Source organism: Notothenia coriiceps, unplaced genomic scaffold (assembly GCF_000735185.1).
Source record: "Notothenia coriiceps isolate Sejong01 unplaced genomic scaffold, NC01 NC01_scaffold00003313, whole genome shotgun sequence".
NCBI classification, from domain to species: Eukaryota; Metazoa; Chordata; class Actinopteri; order Perciformes; family Nototheniidae; genus Notothenia; species Notothenia coriiceps.
The window spans coordinates 101,916-123,909 of NW_011336014.1; the positions used below are offsets into that span (position 1 = coordinate 101,916).

Consider the following 21,994-nt stretch of genomic DNA (forward strand, 5'->3'; position numbering starts at 1 on the left):
TTCATATTCCCATACAAATCTTTTATTTGGGTGGAATGCTTATTTTGCTGTTTGAGTCAAAACCTGATACCAGCAGTTTAGTCCTCAAAGATATTTGACCACATTGTCTTTGATTTAAAATGACAGAATGTTTAATGAAAGCACGTCCAGGTCATTTTGTAAGTGGAGATACCTCAAGATTGATGTGAAAGTTCCTGAAAAGTAAATGGGAAAGAAGTAGAAGATTTCCCCAAACCTGTAGCAATAACACCCTGTTGATAAGATCTTGTTATAAAACAGTTTTTAATATCAGATGGTTTAAACATTTATAGTTCTCTGACAAACTGCACAAAGACGCACAACGCCGACTTAAACCCACAGTAGTAAAATACTCTCTATGCATAATCATATCAGAATTATTGTCATACATTTTTGCGATTGCGGACTGTACACACTTACAACCCTGACAGTTTCCATCGAAAAAAAGTATTGTGGACTTTCATGTAGCATAAAAAGTAAAAGTGACAAAATATGACAATATATTTAAATGTTAGGGTATAAAAAGTGCCTTGTCATGATGTGTAATCAATATATAGTAGCCTATACATAAAAGGAATACCTATAAATACTCTAAGATAAATAGAAGATTTATAAAATACATCGCATTCTTCATTTTTGTATTTCCATCGAGTGTTGTTAGCAATGCTATGCTTTTATACACTGTTTTACAATTAGGTTAAGTAATCAAGCAGTCTGGCCACTGTACATCAACATTGTTTTATGTTATTAAAAGCAGCAAGATTTGAATGTTTTTGCTCCAAAATGCAATGTCAACCATTAAAAAATGGCATCATAAACTACACGTATAGATTAGATTTAAATGGGAGGATGTGTGAATTAATTACATTACATGATTAATTCAAGGTAGAACCTTTTTTCATGCATTCACAGCATTTTGGAGTCCTCTTCAATTCTTGCTGTCTGTTTGAGCACTGCCACTAGATTTAATTCATGCAAAGTGCACTGAATTATTCCAGCGCACTCTAATCTCATAACATTACAGAAAGACTGGCCTGTGCCCATTAGTCCTCTATCATATATAACAAGCTCTTTTCTTAGAAACAGTCATAAAGTCAAAACACATTTTGAATTATTTCCTTTGTATTTTCTCTACTTACTTAACATATAACTTCACTCATAACATAAAAGAGATATTAACAGTCAAGTGAATTATTACATATTAACAGAGCAATGCATCTGTACATGGCTATCTCTCAGTATGACAACATCCACCACTTTCAAATCAAAACAAGGGATAGATGGGGGCAAAAACATAGCAACTCCCTAAAATTCGAAATAAATCATTAAGAAATTGAAACGTTGTGTTGTCAGTAACAGCAGAGCAGCCTGATTTAAATTCAGCGAGTTTCTTATTATTCACTGCGACGCTAATTGTCTGCTCTCTCATCTCCGCGCTCGCACCAAAGGGAATCCTCACAGCAGCGAACTGAACAACCAGCTCTGAAAGCGCTTTTCATCCTGCACCATTAACAAATACACATCTTTCACTGGCTGATAAAAATCCAAACAAAAACTGTGCTGCCATGGTTACAGTCAGCTACACTCTCTTTTCCTCTCACTCCATCTCCATCTGTCTTTGCCCTCATAGCAGTATGCACTCTTGTAGTCTGACAGGTAGATTTGATTTAGTTGACGTTCTGTTACCCAGCATCCTACGAGTCTGAATCCATTGTGCAGCAGGGATGCTATTACCAGTTTGAATATACCTGGGACTGTGCAGCCTTTGTGTGTGTGCTGTGCCGGCTGCCGCCCAATCAGGAGCAGATTGTGTTTGAAGTGCTTGTGATAAGACGCTGGGGTTAAGGGTCTGACTCCCACTGGGACCCGTGAATACATTACATCTCAATCTGTGTCAATGTAACCTGATATCTTCGCCTGAGGACTGAGAAAAGCAGGGAAGAGGATGCGTTTACACCCTGAAAAAGGATAGAGTGAAAAGCATTCTTTGTATCATTAATGTCTCATTGCATCTCCATGGTTTTATCACTACATCAAAGACAAAAAGGATAAAAATAGCCAAACACCTCAGAGCTGTCTGCAGGGCATTTGTGGGTCACACTAGCGCACACACACTCATTAATATCAAGTGTTTGCATCCCTGAAGTTATTTAGTAGCTTAGGGTTAGCTGAGTCGGTGGAGATTCAAACAATGTGTCCTCTGTTAAACAGTTATCTGTCCAAAGAGCCTGAGAAGAAGAACATAAGCTGTTGCTGTTCTGATAATTGAGCACTGGGGGCAGTGTGGGTGGCTGACAGTACGAGATGTTGGAATTAACAGCAGAACAAGGGGCTCTGTGATGGACAGAACAAAGAGCGCTGGTCACCAAAGCAACACAAAAAGGTGGAGAGAGAGGGTGACACGGGGTGAGGCAGGAGGAGACCGGGTGAGGGAAACGAGAGGGAAAAAGAGACGGAGCAGGCCTGAAGCCAGAAATCCATCTCAATCTGTAGGTCTTGTAGGGATCACCGTGGTTACTATACATGTAAAATGGAATTAAAAAAAATCTACGTTGCCGCCGACCTGCTGCCGTGGTTACACATGAGTAACGGTCACCGTGGATACCACACTGTGCTTCCCCTACTCTCTCTGCGTGAGGCCTTTTGAACTCTGTGTGATAGAGAAAAGAGCCAGAGGGGAATGAGATGTGTTTTCTACAGAAATGCACAATGTCTGAAGTCAGACACTGATATGAAAGCCACACAATGTTTGCTCCCTTCCCATCTTTGATGATTATGGTGGAAAAAATGCCTCCTGACTCCTCCTCATGCTAAATGAATAGGTGGAGGAATCTCAGGACGCTTAGGAATACCTGCTAATTACAGCCTACCTGAAATATCAAATAAAGAGCTCAGTGTGTTTCTGTCCAGCTTATAATTACCGGCTACCAAGAATAAAGGCTACTGTGGCATTATTGCTATGGTTTCGTCAGCCACTGCTGACTCTGAGTACTCCACACTGCTGAGAACATTTTGAAAGTTGACAGATTCAAACATTGGATATATATAACAAGTGAGATATTAGTTTGACCACAGCTGCAGCTACTTTTATTGTAGATGCGATCAGATGAAGCCCAAGCTATTCCCATGGCTGCCATAAAGTCCATCTTTTAAATTATTTGTATTATTTCCATTCTAAAATCAAATCAAGTTCATTTTCCATGTCTTTTGAATCCAATTTGATTAACTAAAAGCTGCTTCAAACCCTTTCACACTTCCAGGAATAATATCCTGATGGAGAATAGTCTTCAACTACTAAAATGTATCTATAAAGTTACCATCATGTGCGGATGCAGTAGTTCTATTTCCCAAAGCTGCTAAAATGTATTTTAAGATCAATGAATTATATTAGATTGTTGTGGTGTTTAGGTTCAGAAGTTAAAATCTCAGTAACATCCCTTTCTGTCCCTTCACCTCTGGAATTCATTCTGGACCACATCCTGTTTTTCCAGCAAAATGATAACTGCAGCATTGTTCTGAGGGGTTGGGATCCCACTGTGGCCTCCCAGGCAAGAAACGGACACATCCACATGAAAAGATCTGGATGAAGTGTCCTCCAGATGCCAGATGCTGTGATGAGAAGAGATCTCTTCTTTTGTTCTCAGTAACAGAGAGGGGGTTCCCTTTCATTTTCCATCTGGTCTGAGCTTAATGAAGTTACAGCTTCAGAGATTGAGCCTAACAATGTCACCAACTGGGACCGGAAAGGTCAAAGGTCACATAGAGAGGGGACCTTTTGAACTTTGCTCTTTTTCTGTAATTCCCACCTGCAGAGGGAGATTGAATATATTATAACTTATAATGTAAATGAAGGTGTTGGGGAAGTAATCCTAAGACTGTTATAAGAAAATATCTTAAACAAGGAAAAGAAGACTCTGTTGCTAGGATCCATCGAAGAATTCACTTAATTTGTAAAACAACATGCCGGATGATTATTACTGGATTTAAAACTAGACCTCAGGCCTCACGATTCAGATAAATGGATTACGAAATATGTAAAGTTTAAGAGCTAAGCATCTGTCTCCAGGCCAAAGAAAAAAGGGACATGCGGAAAAGTGAGGGGAAGAGAGGATATGTTATGTATACACAGACACATGTACTTAAAGTACAGTTTCTGAGCCACTATAAAAGTGTCAAAAGTGGTGTTTTAGGTCATTTGTAAAACACTGCGCTCACAGAGGAGAGTTTTAAGAGAGCTTGCAGATGCTTGCTGAACTGTCTCACTGAAAATCTGCTTTATATCCACTGGTCTTAAACACACGGACAGAGACAGACCTGTCTGCTGAGGAGCCATGAGCAAAAAGTAAATGTGCCTGTGCCGATTCATAATGTCTTACATTACGTTGGTCATCAGTTTTTAAAAAGCTCTGGCTTGTTTATATAATTGAGGGAAAAACTTGAATATTGCACTTTAAACCCCAGCATAATGTAGCTTAAACTTCACTTTAGCTGCATCTCACTGAGGTCTAATGGAGAGAACCACATTTTTATCCAAATCTGCCCATGACTGAAAAACAAGGGAAACATCCCAGCTGCTGAGTATCTTAAACAGGAAGTAGTTTCTGACCCCATCATCCAATTAAAATCTCTATAACCTGGGTTGATTGATAGGTACACAGGAGAGGTGGATATACTCTTGTTTGTTAAGTTCTTGCCCGGAGGATATTGTCAGTACACTTTTTATACTGAAAAAATAATGTCAGTCTATCGGCCCGAGTGTGTTTCCCACACCAGAGTGCAGTAGTGTTGTTATGCCTCTTGGGACGAGGTTGGCAGTTTCCCTGGAGCTCCTACAGGTTGTTTCTAGGAGCCTTGTGGTTACGGCGATGTCACAGCTGGGATGCGATCTGTGATCCATCCGGTCACCTCCTTCAGCGTGGACTCAGACACCTCCGGGAGGTCGTGGTGAAGGGCGTGGTAGGCCCCCTCGAAGACCTGAACAGACAGCAGCAATGAGAGAGTCAGAGAAATGGGATGTACGCATCGAGGAAGATGTTAAAAACTGGGTCATTTGAGATAAGTGCCTTGAGTGTCATATTTCAGGAAGAAACTTGTTTTCTCTTCTGCTATGATGTTCTGTGTGAACAGCGTCTTTTAAAATGAACTGCAGTCCAATTTCAGGCAGATTCAGCATGCTAGCTAAACCTGCAAGGAAATATTCAAAACCAAAATAAACAGACACTTTTCTGTGATGAACTGACGCCTGATAACATTCGGTTCAATATTTGGTTCACCAATTGTATGTCTCTGATAAGACATGTGCTAAAGCAGTCCATGTACGTCATGAGCACCACCTGATGCTATAGAAAAGAGGAACAACACGTAAGATAAGAAGTGGTTAGGAAACATCTTCTTTCTTTTTACTTGCCATAATTACAGTTTTCATCCCTCTTGGTTTGACCATGTGGTTTAAAAAGAGCGTGTGAACTTCCTTCTTCACAAACACACATCCTCCCGCGAATAGGAAGAATCCATCTATATATCTGTAGCCTTCAGTGTGTCTGTCAGTGAACCATGCGGGACTCAGCACTACAGAATGTGTGTGAGGAGGCTGAACATATATTTGACTGACAACATAGTTTAGTTTAGGCATGGACCTTCTGCCCATCTGCTGGCTTTTCAAAGGTGAATGTATTCTGTATGCATTTTACACTGCTTGAAGTTGCACTTTATGTAACGGTCAGATCCAAAAGCAAAACTATTTTGCCTTCAACCCTTCAACACGATACATTATTTCTCAATGTTTTGGTCTCAAGGTTTGTCTGAATGTGACGATTTCTTCTGTTTAACCTAGCTTTCCAGACAGTCCTACTGCTTTTCACTGAACAGTCCTTCCTCACCTTGAATTTCTTGTCGGAGCTCGCGGCGTTCTCGTGCATCAGCTTGGAGCCTCTGATGTCGCAGAGCTTGTCGGTGTCGCCGTGCAGGAGCAGGAAGGGCCAGCTGATGGAGGGGATCTCCCTCTCGATGCGCGCCGCCGCCCCCATCAGCTGCATGGCGAACGACACCCGCATGCCCCCGTGGAAGTTCAGCTCATCGGCGTCATACGCCTCCACCTGGCAGGAAAAATAAATATAAGAGTTATTGAGCAAAGTTTATCACATATCTCGCTGGTTCTGATTTGTTATTTATTCCATCTTTATTTAACCACAACAATAAACCTTGTAGATGAATTCAAATATGGAACAAAGTCAAGAAAATAAGGGCCTCCATGGGAGAATAGAGGACCTTGAATAGGGAAAACTATGAAAGTTGGCAAATTGGAGTTAGGTTCATAAATAAATGGATAGGAAGCTCTAATGGTAATACAACTAAATGAGGACCCACAGTTCCCTTACATTAAATATGAATGATTTCAAGTTCCACATGTGCTCTCACATCATCACACACATGCCCATTTCTATTCATTTTATTATGTAAACACAGCTGATGGCCACTCTTGGGCAATATGAACTACTGCTTTAAATAATCAATGACTGTAAGCTGATCATAAAGTGCCTTGCTGAGCATCCCAGGGGCTTGGTTAGATGTTGTTGCACATTATATCCTCATGTATTCAAATTGAAGCTTCATTTACACATCTGCCTGAAGTAATACATATGATAGCTACATTTACAATGCTGCCTCAAAATGCAACATTTTCAGTTTTCCGCACCAAAACCACATGGCGACCGCAAGAACTTTCATTGGTCAGCTCCGGCTGAATATGCTCACATAATTCACATGAAAAAGCTTCTTCGTCTTATTCCTTCTGTCTCTGCTATTATGGTAAAAGATAAAACTAGAGCCTGGTTTGAAAAACACAGGAATTATCACGTTGGAAATAACAGTTTCACATGATGTTGCTATTTTAAAATGTATTGATCTCTTATTCATGCAGGGGAATTATTATTTAGGATTACCTACAACTAAATACAAATAATAAAACGATATAATGTGACATAAAACAACATTGTCCCATGATTAAAGTCTTATTTTCAGTAAAGGTGAATCTTTTCCCAAAGCATATGAAAGATTGTGAGGAAAACTATTATTGCATGACACTGCCCAATCATGCACAATATGTCCGTCTAGTCTTAAGGGTTAAAGCAATGGCTCCAAAACTGACACCTTACACATTGTCTCAAGTATACCTAGCTTTACAATAGCCAGATCCTGTCAAAAACGTTTGTCACATGCCATAGTCATCTGCTGTTTAGGGTTTTGGGAGAAACATTGAGTTGAATTGATCGAAATAAATTACTTGTTCTGGAGCAAATGTCCACTTTCCTCATGGGGGAGTAGTCTTCTGGAGTGTGGCTTAGGAGTTGGGCTAGGTAAAGATGGTGCACTAGATAGCTATATTGCCTAATTTGTGGACTAACACACATTAAAAGGATTGAATGCAGTTCCCTATATCTCTATTTTTCAAGCTACAGTAGCTGTAAAGCCAAAAACCCTTAATGAAAAAATATATAGGAGCCGCCCATTTATTGCCCCCTCCATGTCCCTTTCTTGGCTTTGTAGCTGTTAACCATCTCATGAGAAAATTAAGTACTTTTTTTTTATCTTTTAATGAAACATATATGTAGGTTTACTTCCTCCAACACACTGAAGGAAGCGTCAGCAGCAGGATGTGGGATTCTATTGTGATTACAAAGTTTTCTGAAAGGCCGGCTTTGTTGTGCAATAACTTAAAGACATATCAAGTATGTACACACACAACACCAACTGTAGAACCACCACAAAACGGACGTATACTCTGTTTCCTACCCACACACAGGCAAATACAAGTGTGTTTATCTCTTCTACGGTTAATTGAAAATACACACAGTTCACACGAAGGAATGTGTTTCTTTAGGTGACAAAATACACCTGTTTTGATCATTAAAGATAACACAATACAATCAACACAAAGTATCACACACACAAAAGGAAAGGCTGGGTGAACTTCCTGGGACTGTAACTGAAGTTTTTGCATGATTACACAAACACACAAATAAACCATACACCCTTTCCTCTGCGAGACTTTGTAAATTAGATTCTCTGCAACACCCGTGCCTGATATTTCAATCAAAGATAACAAAACAGCTCTTTTACAAAAACATACAATAGGCGCCTCTCACCTGCTTCATGTCGCGTGACACCCATTTGGAGTCGATGGTGCCCAGAGTGAGGCTGGGCACCATGTGGTTGAGGACCTTTGCCATAAAAACCTGCAAAAGAAAAGACAAAAAGAGCATTTCAGTTTATTTACATACTCCTGATAAATATTCCTATCCCTCTGTATTTTATTTCTCGCCATATTATTGTACAGTAATGAATAATTGGAATATTGTATTATTCCCCTGATTCTTGCCCGTGAAAGACACTTCATACACGTCAGTATCAGAGTCATCACACACAGCAGGGCTAAGCGGAGTAAGGAGAATGACTCTTGGGTTAACTGACTGAACAGTGTGACTGCAGTATGACTTAAAGTGGAGAGGAAAAGAAGAGAGCCAAAGTGAAGAGCGGTGGAGAGAAGGAGTGCTTTACCTTGAACGGTGTGGCCGAGTCCGGGTTCATCTGGACCATCGGAGCGATCAGAACCACTCCAGAGAATTCACTGGGCCTCTCACAGGCCGTCAGGATGGAGATGGCACCACCCTGAGTGGGAAAAAGCAGAGAATATTTAATCAGAATTCCATGTTTTAATCTCTCGCTTTTGGAATCATCTTTAGTACTCTCTTTCTGTAACTCTTTATCCCTGACCTCAGCTACAAAGCAACCAACATTACTGCAGGGTATGCAAAAGTGAATCTTATTCAACAGACAAACACAAAAAAGTATGAGTTTAACCACCAATCTAAACATTTAATTTCAGTGGATCCATATCACATGCGGTTTGCTATTCATTGTGATGTCAGGTGACCATAAGGAGTATCAGCTTGTATAACTGACAGTCATGTGACCTGAAATCAGCATCTCATTGGTTGCTTTGTGAAACAGTGTTGCAGCAGGTAGGCCTTTCAGTTCATTTGAATACTAGGGGAATGGGAATTGATCTGACACCTACACAGAGAGCTTGAAATGAAGGTCATGGTAGAAGTTGTTTGATTTTTGTAGATTATTAACTGTAAAACCCGCCACTGGTGAACGTTTCCAGATGGACAATATCCAATCAAATAAGTTTTAAAACAGAAAGAGCAACGGGCAAAGGCGTAGAGTTTAAAATCAAAGCAGTTACAAAAGTTTAAAACTGAAGAAAAAACGTGTCTCTGTGTTGGGAATATGATATAAGCTCCTTTTTCGACCTGTAACAAAAGACTTGGAGTGTATTAGCAAAGTAGGTGAGAGGTTGTGATGCGAGGAGCGGTGGGAAAAGTCCTCAAAGGTCAAGACGAACATAAAACAATCGATCTTTTGTTGAGACAAGCGTTCCACCCCGCTCTTTTGTGGCAGCTGCTCCACAGACTGGGAGAGAGACGTGAACCCAGGGCCCCAGGGCACAGCGTGCACTGTGTGGCTGCAGCGAACAGCAGCGCAGGGCCACACCTTGGCACCAACGCTGACATTAGGGATTGTGATTTAAATCCTGTGATGTTAAGGCCATGATAATTAGCAGCTCTGTGGCGGCCAGGAATCAAATCGATTTTCTACGGTTCACTTTGTCATGGTTTCTCTTCTCAGATGGAGCAAGTGCAAGTGTGGGTGGGCACAGACACACATGCACATGACTCTGCATAGGGAAATCTGCTCCCACTCTCTCTCTTCTTCTAGAGACTAATTGGCTTCAACTTTGTTTATGTGAGCGTTCTTTGTCACTTGTTTGAATATTCATCAGGCTGGGGCCAATGACAGGAAAAGAAGCTCTGAGAGATAAAACATTTCCCACCAGAAAATCTCACTTTCTAAAGCACTCACTGCATATGCCCACACAAAAACACACAGTTAGGAAAAGAGGCCTGTTTCTCCCTTGCACACACATTCCAACACATACTAAAAAAACACATGAGCTCACACTGAAACATCCACGTGTAAACACCAGGACTCGATCAAATGGGGACATTTCTGCTAGATGATTTGGTTAACACATCACATCTGATTCTGGTTAAGCATGACTCAATGTTACTTGGTACAAAAGATCATTCTAGGTCATGCAGACACAACCATGTACTGTACATCGGGCTCCTATGATATAGAGAGATAAGTGTGAATAGGGGAGAGAAAGAAAGGGACAGAGGAGTCCTTTAAGAAGCTGATTAAAGGCCTCACTACACTTTCTCTCTCTGAACATTGGTTAAAGACGATGAATACTTGCATTGTATGTCTGTCAGCTGATAGTGGGTGGACTCAAACTGTCAAAAATTCCCTTAGGAGCCAACATGCTAACAAAATTTAGACTATACAGCTAAACAGCTGGCATACTGACATTGCAAGATCTAATTTGGCTTGATATTAAATAAACTAGGGAAATATAACAGACTTGGAGAGAGATCGATGGTTGACGGCTGATCCAAATATATCAAGGCCCTAAATAGTGATGAAACATTATATAAAACTCTGGCAGGGAAGAAGTAGGACAAATGAGTCTCGGCCAGAAATATTTATGTTAGAAGCACAGAGATGAGGAAGAGTGAGAGTGAGAAGGAGCCACAGATGAAGGCATTTGTCAGCATTCCCATGAGCTGATACAACACCAACGAACTGCTCCAATTATTTAATCACGGCTTAAACAAATACGATGCAGAGAAAACTGTGAAATAGTGTTGTTTATGAGACACATAAGCAACACATTTTCTAACTCTTAATATTTTGTAAGTATTTATCATTTCACGTGTTAACTCCCTAGCCCAGGGGTTTGGTGAGAACTGTGGGTATTTTCTAACTAATTCTTCACGTTCTTCAGCAGTATTTTCAGATTCATAAACTCCAATTATCACTTGTTTTAGATAGAAAATGATTTCATAAGAGTTAACAGTCATGCTGTGAATGTCAACGCTAAATGCTAACATCTGATTGCCAACATGCTAACAATATGGATGCTATAATGCTGATGTATAGGCTGTGTCTGAAATCACTTCCTCTTTACTATGTAGTCCACATTTTTACTCTTTTAAAAAAGTTAATACAAAATATATAAAGTATACATAGCCCTCAAATGTAACAAATAAAGCAGTGTCAATGACTTACACTACTTTTTGCTAACAATATCACAATGCACTTGCTAGTCATTAGTAGCATCAGTTAGAGTAGCCTACAATTCAACTGTTGACCTGATTAGGCCACTAGATAAGAAGTCAAAGGATAGCCGAAGTATTAGGATTCATCCTCTGGCCATGGTATAATGTCTTTGCATAATTTCTTGCCAATCGAGCAAGTAGATATTAAGATATTTCTGTTGGGACCAAAGCAGTTAGCCCGAAAGAAAGACTGACATTAGCAATGCCAAAAGGCTAAGCTTAAAATGCCAATTTAAATTTACACAAATATTCCTGACTATGAAAGTACATTTATTTTCTTCAATGTTATCAGGAGAACTGCTTACACTTTAACCTGAGTGTCAAATGTTTAAACCTTTTTGATTGAAACAACAACTGGCTTAATTATAAAATTATATTGCCGTACACCAACAAAAAAACGTTTTTTGAGGGGTTTCTTATAGGGAGGAGTTTATGTTCGAAAAATGTGTCAAATAAACAAATAAAAGTTGCGTTGACTTGCTTTAACTAACATATATTACTAAAGTCGCATTAGAAATGCACTTATTTGAATTAAAACCATATTTACTTTATTCAAAACTAACCAAGTTGTAATGTGCTTTTGTTTTGTTTACATTATCATTGTCCACATATTTTATACTTCATACACTTGATTTATAGCAGACAGGGTTGATGATGTGTGAGTTTAGGACATCTATCTACACTATGTCCGGGCCGCTAACTGCAGTCTCCGCAGGATGTTATCGTTGGAGCAGCGTCCCTGCAAATACTCTAGAATCCACAGGGTGTATCCACATGTTCTTCTAGTTGTTGCGTCATCTTCGCCTCTTTAAACAAAGACTCATACAAGCGGAGAACACATAACAGAAACAGGATGAGGAGCCACAAAACTGGAAAGCTGGGAAATTACACAACATTTAATCTGGGTTGGGTTTCCCAAACTTTCATGTCTGTGTTTCATTTGTTTCCAAGAAAAGATAAGTAGAGGAGATAAAGAACAATAAAGGCCATAAAAAAGGACATTAGAAAATCAAACCAAAGCAAAAGAATGACAGGAAGTACTATGGGGGGAAAAGAAGACAGGAAGTGAAAGTAGGAGACGGTAAGACAGGTGGACTTTGACGTAGACTGGGGATCAACAGAAGGAAGGAAAGACCTAAGAGGGGATGGAAAAAGATAAGCAGAGAAGGAGGAAATGCGGGAAGTGCTGCTGTTGCTTCGGTCAGCTCTGCCTTAATATTTATACACTTTGACAACAGACACATCATCTGGGATCCCACCGTTTCATTTACCCAACTCTGTTTGTCCTCAGATTGTTTTGAACGCAGCATCAGTCTTTATATAAATACAGTGCTGCTGGAAAGCTAGGGCCATAAAAGGATGGAAAAACAGACTCCCAAATGAAATGGATCAGTGTTTAAAAGTAAAAGCTGAACTGAAGGCGTAAATGTAGAAGCCTGTTAAATGTAAAACACACAAGGCTTAATAGCAGGAAGAGGGAAAACAATGCTTTACATGTGACTGGAGCATTGGATAATAAAAAAGACAAAGCTACATTGTGCTTGGGGACTGCATACAGTTCACGAGGAATAATAAATACACTCAAAGTATAAACCTATATAAATTGTGCCTATAGGCCAAGGTTGCTCACTCAAAGGGTTGGCTTGAAGTGAAACGCTTCGAACATACAGAGATACTTTATATATTTTTTCCATAATGTAGATACATTTCTTTCAAAGCTTGTCATATCTTCTGTGAAAGACATGTTCTTGCTGAATCAAAGGAGCCCACTGAATCACTGCTGTGCTGCGAGATAACAAGGCTCCATGCGTCTCGCCGCAGATCGGTTCTGCAATGAATTTGCTTTTATCCTTTGTGTTCTGAAAATACACTTCCAGCTAAAACGCTATAAACTGCGTATTTGTGTTTGTACTGAAACATGTCTGACTAACGCAGGTGGGGCATCCTGTTTCCTGCAGCACATCATGTTACTTGTTCTGTGTCAGTGTGTGATGAAGGTAACTTCTGTTACTCACTGTGGACTGACGGTTTCAGGCCTTGTACACTGAACAAAAATATAAATGCAACACTTTTGTTTTTGCTCCCATTTTCCATGAGATGAACTCAAAGATCTAAAACATTTTTCTATATACACAAAATAACCATTTCTCTCAAATATTGCTCACAAATCTGAAAAAATCTGTGATAAGTAGCACTTCTCCTTTGCTGGGATAATCCATCCCACCTCACAGGTGTGGCATATCAAGATGATGATTAGACAGCATGATTATTGCACAGGCGTGCCTTAGGCTGGCCACAATAAAAGGCCACTCTGAAACGTGCATTTTTGCTTTATTGGGGGGGTCTGGGGAGGTTCGAAAACCAGTCAGTATCTGGTGTGAGGGTTAGGATTAGGGTTAGGGTTAGGGTTAGGGTAATGTTGTGAATCGAGTGGCCTGTGTTCATCGTCCATAACATACACCTGCCCATATCATAACCCCACCACCACCATGGGCCACTCGATTCACAACATTACCCTAACCCTAATCCTCACACCAGATACTGACTGGTTTTCGGACCCCCCCAGACCCCCCCAATAAAGCAAAAATGCACGTTTCAGAGTGGCCTTTTATTGTGGCCAGCCTAAGGCACACCTGTGCAATAATCATGCTGTCTAATCAGCATCTTGATATGCCACACCTGTGAGGTGGGATGGATTATCTCGGCAAAGGAGAAGTGCTCACTATCACAGATTTGTTCAGATTTGTGAACAATATTTGAGAGAAATGGTTATTTTGTGTATATAGAAAAATGTTTTAGATCTTTGAGTTCATCTCATGAAAAATGGGAGCAAAAACCAAAGTGTTGCGTTTATATTTTTGTTCAGTGTATATTGCACATGTGGTTTATTTTTAAAAGTGTTCCTCCTCCCGTTTTTCCTGTTGCTCCTGATTATGTTCACCTGGTGCCAAGGAGGTCGGGCCGCTCAATTGTCAGCGTCACACAGTGAAGTTCCTTTATACAACATAAGATATTAAACAAAAACATGTTTGCGTTCTGAATGAATGCAGAGTCTAAGCGGCTTGTTATTCTTACATAAGTGAGTTCATGGGAGTACAAATTGACTGGACCTACAAACACTGACAGTAACCCCTTATTATATAACTCATCAATACTGTTTGTGTTCTGCTGGCTGTACTGAGAGTACTAACAGTGATAGGTCGTGATGTTCATTGCAGCGCTGTGAAAAATTGAATAAACTCATCTGTTAAAAAACATTCCCTGGTCAGCCTTAATGGTGATTGGTAACATGTGTAATTAATTTCTTTCTCAGTGAGAGTTCTGGATCAACACTGTGTGTAGCTCTCACAAAGACACATACTTAACACTTATAACACAATTTGCTACTGAAATGGAGCTCAAATGGGAAATAAATAATGTATTAAATATGTTTTCAGATTTGTAACTGATTTTCAAGATTGGCTGTATGTTAAAAACATGTTGGCTGTACAAAACCTAGCTTAGCATAAAGACTGAAAACAAAGGAAACAGTTAGCCTGGCTCTCCCTAAAGTTCAAAATCCAAATAAAGACTGAGATCGTAAGAACATTTGTGTTTCTTAACAACAGTAACTTAATGTGTTTCTTCCGTTTTAATAATGAATTAATTGTTAAAATTTGATTCTCATAGATTTAGATGTATTTAATTTGTCTGTTTATATCTTGAATGTCTTTGACTTTTGGACTATTGCGTCGGTAAAAACAAGTTATTACTTGGGCTGAAGCAGAAGTTAGAACAAAATATGTACTGCTTTTTGACCTAGATTAAATGAAGGAGATTGATATCACTCTCATGTTTGTACATAACATCTAAAGCAACTGACAGTAACCTGTTAGATTAGTTTAGCAATGAGATTGACAAAAGTGGGAAACGACAGAAGGGATTTTGTTACAATTAGACAGGGCCAGGTCGTCTTTTTTCGCATATCTACGCTACTGAGCTGCTGGCTGTTACTTCATATTTTACACATAGATATGAAAGTGTTATTGATGATCTGCCAGAGAGAAAATAGGTGTATCAATGTCAAACTATTTATCAAAATAATAAATAGATTCAGAGAAAAGTAATTGACACAATAATGAAAAAAAGCCCATATTCCATAAATAAAAACAGAAAAAGATTGCAATGTGTTAAGACAACTACTGTTGTATAGTATAGTATACATATTCCACTACATATGGAAGCCTTTAATTTAGGGTAAAGGTGAACCCAGACACAGAGGGTCAGGTGAACGTAATGATATTGTCAGACCGGGTAGTGAGCACACTGTCTCCTGTCCTTCAACAAATACACACACTCTGCCCTTGTGCCGGTCACTGAACCTGCTTCTGTATTGTTGGAGGTTTCCAGCGACCAGCGGTACAATCTGTGTCACTGTGTGAAAGGTAAGCTCACTGTGAAGCACCACGAGGCAAACCTAACCTGAACTCTTTCCTGCAGATGAAACATGGAGTTTTTAATAATACAGAAATGATGGATCTGTTGGTTTTACAGTTATTTCTTTAACAATTCCTGTGATATTAAAACACCCTGATTGTATTGTTATTATGCAGTCATGTTTTGGTGAACAACAAGGACTTGTTTTTCATGGCTGACTAATTTAGGACATAAAACCACTTCCTATTTCAAGAAGAGCGTGTGCCATTTCTTTCATCTAAATGTCACGTGTCGCAGAAAACCTCTCATCTATTTTTTTCATGTATTTTATTTTCCAAAAGCACTCGCCCTTCAATTTCATGCAGCTGTTTCTAGTGTGTGTGTCAAGCACACTGAAGCTCTAAACCAATATCACGTTATTTCATACCAAACAAAGCTGATACACAAAGATCAACAAAAGCATCAGAGCTATTTACAAAAAAATACAATAATGTGATTAGAATAAAACACAACCCAATGACTGACCCACAGTAAAATCTGCCATTAACAGCTTAAAGGTCACCTATTATGCAAAATGCACTTTTTGATGTCTTTTATATAAATACGTGTCCACGGTGCGTAAGGAGACTCACAAAGTGTCCAAAAATACAACCTTCTCTTTTCCTCCTTACCCACATCTCTAAAAACGGGGGTACAACGGAGCTGATCCAGATTTGCTGCGGTCATGACTACGTTACTAAAATGTGGGCTGGCTTTACATTGATCTCCTGGCAACGGTCTGCCCACGACCCTATCGTCCCCTATCACAAATGTCGCCGTATCAGAAACAATGCGCAAGGTGTTTTGGAAGAAATATGGTCTGTGTTTAGATTAGCAACATTTTGCGCTTATAAACAGCACTTTAGTAACAGGGCTGAAATAGAGGGGTATGAGGCAGGGCTAGAATGGGTGATCTGTTTGGCAATTTGAGCAAAACCCTTCAGAGACATGTTTTGTATAGATATGGCCCTATAATATATTCTTAAAATATAGCACAATAGGTGAGCTTTAATGCTTCATGGAAAGTGTCCTACCATGGAGTGACCGACGATGAAGACGGGCAGGCCCGGGTGGCGGGATTTCATCAGGTCAACGTGCTGCAGCGAGTCTCTGATGTATACCTGGAAGTCTTTGACATTCATCCTCTCTCCTTCACTCTGACCATGGCCAACTGTGTGGGGAAGAAGGGAAGAAGAAGAGACTGGTGTGAGGAAAGTTATACATCTGGAGTATATATTAAGAGGTTTTTAATATATCAAAAAAGGCAAAAGGAGGAAAAAAAGACGGGTAATTCCTTGCTTATCCATCATAGCTTCAACACTTATTTCAAAACACAATTTGTCATAGGGAAGAGATACATATATAAAAAAAATTCCAGTAGTTCACTGTATTACATAAACACTGAAATGCCCTGCTCTATCAGTGGGGAGAAGGACGTGCACGACAAATAAGAAGGCAAACAGGGATCATGTGACAAATAAAGTGAGACACTTTATGCACATTAATTAATTCATTATAAAGTCAGCAAAGCGTTCTTTAAATCAAACAATATTTGAATCTTCATTTGATATATTATGTTTTTTTATTATTATATTGTGTCATTTATGGTTATCCTTGTCCTTGTAGTGTGTTCTTTTTTGTGCATGTAAATGGTCTGCAAAGGCTAAAATCCCAAACGTCACTCCAGAGGGAGTTAAGAAGAATGAGGTAATTTAAAGTTGAGAGAACTGGAGGGAAGGCAGGAGTGGGGGAGGAGGGGTGAGAGGAGGGGTGAGAGGAGGAGAGACGGACCAGACCAGACTAAGCCACAGGAGAGAGACATTTGACTGAGAGATGGAGAGGATGGAAAATATCACTATGAATATGCATGTGTGTATGCATACATAGATTGTGTGTGTCTTCTCCTCGGAGGTTTCTGCAGCAGTGGCTGAGGGGTAAGATGAGTTTCCATGGCGACCACTGAACCAATAACACCACTGAGCTCCTAAACATTGTGCAGCTCAGACCATCTCGCTCTGTAATCTCTGTGTGTGTGTGTGTGTGTGTGTGTGTGTGTGTGTGTGTGTGTGTGTGTGTGTGTGTGTGTGTGTGTGTGTGTGTGTGTGTGTGTGCACATGTACACCATGAGGTCTAACGCTAAACACTTTTCTGCTCGTCAATACTGAAGCGTGTAAATCAATGTCCAGTGGCGAGCGATGCAGCACTGCAAACTTCAGATCGATGGAAACCATATCCCCTTCCACTTCAGATCAATGACCCCACACTCTACTGAATACAAATATTCTGTTATTACCCTCCAACACACACAAATAGTCACACATGAGCAGACACACACAGACGTGGCAGAACTGGGATCGCCTGGAACTGTGCAATATGCAAACATCAGGGCTGATATGATGTTTTTTATTTTTACTTGGTGATGAGTTAATTGGATTTCACATATGATTATATAACAAAGGCGCCCCAGGTGACTCATATTATCTGCGGCATGAATTAGATCAATTTTGCACGCTTATTACATTAGAAGGTTGCTGCAGCTTAAGAAAAAGGCACAATTGATTTGTATGGAGAGAAATAGATAATTAAAATGTCTGTTGGAAGCATTTGATGGGGTCTATAGGGGCCTACATTTCATGTGAACACTTACTGTATATCGTATGATAAAATGCGTTCAGCAGATTATGATTATTTTAATTTTTGTTTAATTTATTGATGATTTGTTGTTTAACTGAAACAATATTTAATCTCTAAAATGCAACAAAAGTTATCTTTTTAGCTCATCTTAAAGAAAATCTATAAAACCAAAATATGTTAAGCCATTACTTGCATCATGTAAACATAGAATAACTGGTTCAATAATGTACTACAGTATCTACATGTAGCTGTAAGAAAGTGTCAATACATTTATATTTTTAACTATTACTCTGTTGGAACATATGACCAGAGGCTGATGTATAAACAGACTATACAATATATACTCTTAATAATGCTATTTGATGCTGACACGCTTTTTATTAATGTGATTTTCATGGCGTACTGATTGCTTGGTGTCTGAAATAAACTCAATCAAACACTAAATAAACTACTCTTTTGTCCCAGTAATGGTCTCTAAGCAAGCCACTTTAATCCAATCAAAGCTGTGTGAAAACATTTTTTGCACAAACTAATGAACTCACAAATTGCCAAGCCCTAATCTTATTAACTGTTTATAAGTTTTTTATAATGTAACGAGAGTGGAACATTCCCAGACATCATCAGGCAGGTCCTCTCATTGTTAACTCTGCCTCTGCATAAACATCCACTTTGAGTATTTCACCACTTCTTGATCATAAATTGTTGTAGTCTGCGTGATATGTCCACATTTCTGTATCCACAAGACCAAAATGTTCACTGTGTGACAGCTAAATACAAAGTTAGCTCGTCTGCAGTTGGATTTTGAGTTAATTAATCAGCCACCATGCTCTTTCTGGAGGTTGTTGTCTGGTAAATAGCTACGGTGTGGGACAGATGGAATAAACCTCCAGTACGTGCAGGCTGTGAATAAATAAGACCTCTATAATTAGAAATAAATACATTTGAGACAGAAGAAAGTGTGACAGAAGAACAGGAAGGGAAATGTGTGCTGAACTCTATGAAGGGCTCCCTGAGGCAGTGTGTGTGTGTGTTACTGAGCTATAGATAGATGAAAAACTAGTGTCTCTGCCACTGGGACTTCCAGTTCAGTATTTTTCATTTAACAGTGTGACATTTTACTGCGAGTCACATAACAAACTGCTCCTGTTTGAGCAGGTTCAGTCATCCTCATCACTCACTCTGTTATCTCACCTCTGCCTGCTTTGTATTGAGATGACTACCTCTGTAAATATTTCCACATTTGCAGCAGAGACTTTATTTCTTTATCTTGTCACACTCTGTCTCTCTCTGCTGTTTGCCTGTGGATGACTCCATTCTTCACATGATGTTCTTTTCGCAGGCTGATGAGTTCACATATTTCTGCGGTAACTAGGACCTGTTAACACCTCACATTGAAGATTAAGGCCCCGTCCACACGGAGATGAAAACGAAAACCAACCAAATTCGATATAAAAAAAAGTCTTCCATCCACGCAGAATCGGCACAAGAAACATGTCCGTCCACACGAGACCGCTCGACCAGCTTGAGACGCTGTAGTACATATGCCGGGCCTGTAAGTGGCGCTGTACTTCCGCCACAAAATACACCTCGGGCTCCGAATCCACATTTCTATGTCGGCCTTGTGTGGACAAACCGTCTATACCAGGGGTCGGCAACCTTTTTGATATGAAGTGCCATTAAAAAAAAAATTGTGATCAGTGTGCCGACGATCGTGAGTTGTCAATAATATTGACGACCGTCCGTTCTGTGATTCTCCAGAACACACAGATGGCCAGTCCGCCCCTGTATAGCATATTATTTTCGATGAGAGATGAGCAGATCGCCACTGGGCTTTCAACTAAAGACACAGCCACGCAAAAACTGCGGCATTTGTACAGCTCCTTATGGGTACTGCAATTTGTGAAGTGCCGGCGCTGGAGCAGTGCTTTCCTCCATGTTGAAACGATCAGGAAATCAGGGAAGCGGCAGAAAGTCACCTGGAGTTAAAGAGAGCCGGGCTGCGTTGCGTGCATGGCTTCCTTCTGCAAGTAAAGGGGAGACGCACTCAGACGGCGGTCTCGTACAGGATCCGAAAATAAAATGTAAATATTTTGCACACTTATTCCACTTATTCCTAGTGTGCCACTGGTTACGGTGCCGCGGGCCAATGGCGGCCGACCCCTGGTCTATACGATAGAGAACGTTAACGGACTCAACTGATATCGTCTCCGTGTGGACGGGGCCTTAAAGCCTCTTGGTGGAGTTATAGATCAGCAAAAAGATTGACATTATCTAATTAAAGAAACTCTTAAAATGGGATGACATAATCAGGGGTGTAAAGTGGGATGGCCAACAACTGTCCCCTTTGTTCCCCTTCCTGAGACCAAGCCCATCTTCAAACTCAACCTTCATTTTGAACTTAACAACACATCTGTAAAGTTCAGTGGTGGAATTTTGCACGGTTGTGATACTATTACAGTGACAGAATATGTTGACATATTTAAATGAAACTTTGGAGCAAGGGCTCAAAACACAAGGAGAACACTCGAGCTGATGTCAGACACTAAAGACTTATTGGAAGTTACGGTAGGAGAATTGACGAAGACATTTGCTGTAGTAGCGAAGTGACACAGTCCCACCAATTCTCAAGCCCCCTCACCCAATCCCAAATATTTATCAAGTTCTGGACAAATACTATTCTTAAAGAGAGAAAGTGGCACCCGAGTTCGCATGCCCGAACGCTGACTACGTGAGAAGGGTGCAGCTGCGCAGGATTCATTTCAGAAGTGGGGGGGCCAAAAAGTGCGTGTGTATGTGACATACTTGCCAACCCTCCCGATTTTCGCGGGAGACTCCCGTTTTCCTCTCAGGGTCATATTTATCCCGCATTTCTCACGATTTCTGACTAAATCTGATTTGTGAGTCACGACCTGTTTCATTCTAACTAACGCTCCAAATGTTACTGTGTCCGCTCTTATTTGACAAGCTGAATGTTGACTGGTGTTTGACTGAAGTAAGCGCACTTTTTTTGAACACACTCTCTGTGAAAAGCTCCAGTTATTAACTCCGGTATTTAAAAAGCTGTCATCTCCACATATGGAGAAAGTTACAAGCCGTTTGACAAACGGCTTGTAACTTTCTCCATATGTGGAGATGACAGCTTTTTAAATACCGGAGTTAATAACTGGAGCTTTTCACAGAGAGTGTGTTCAAAAAAAGTNCGGCCTTTTAAAAATCTGCGCCATTTTGCTGATTATGCGGTAAATTCTGCGATCGCAGAATCACGTTTTTCTGGAGGGTCTAGATAAACTTGCAAACATGTCAGAAGAACGGGCGCATAAGAAAACAAAATACAGTCAAACTAAACTGAAATTCAACAAATTGAATGTCACATCCCTGACATCCACAACTCCAGAGCCTGGCCCTTCAACCATAAAACCAGCGCAGCCAGATGAACCCCAAAGCAGCAGCTCTGCGGCCGCAGAAATTGTCAAAACCGCCGGCATCGTTTAACCGAAACAGGCCGGTTCCGACTGCATGGAGGTTTGTTGTCGGGAAATTGTGACGGGCAAATAAAAGCTTATTTGGGCAAAGAGAAAGCTACTTCAAAGCAGAATGGTACAAAAACAGAGAGTGGTTAATTATTTGCAAAATAACTAAACGAG

The 21,994-nt window shown here is 40.1% G+C and overlaps 1 protein-coding gene across 1 annotated transcript in view; it reads right to left on the bottom strand.

Moving 5' to 3' along the window:
- The window catches only part of mgll (monoglyceride lipase), a 44,641-nt gene continuing 22,647 nt past the window's right edge, over positions 1-21,994 (bottom strand). Inside the window, exons 4-8 of the mRNA XM_010766400.1 lie at positions 16,751-16,887; positions 8,575-8,685; positions 8,163-8,252; positions 5,898-6,113; positions 1-4,992 (exon numbers count right to left, since the gene is read on the bottom strand). Coding sequence (XP_010764702.1) covers positions 4,876-4,992; positions 5,898-6,113; positions 8,163-8,252; positions 8,575-8,685; positions 16,751-16,887 — 671 coding nt within the window. The 3' untranslated portion in view covers positions 1-4,875. The remainder of the gene's footprint in view (positions 4,993-5,897; positions 6,114-8,162; positions 8,253-8,574; positions 8,686-16,750; positions 16,888-21,994) is intronic.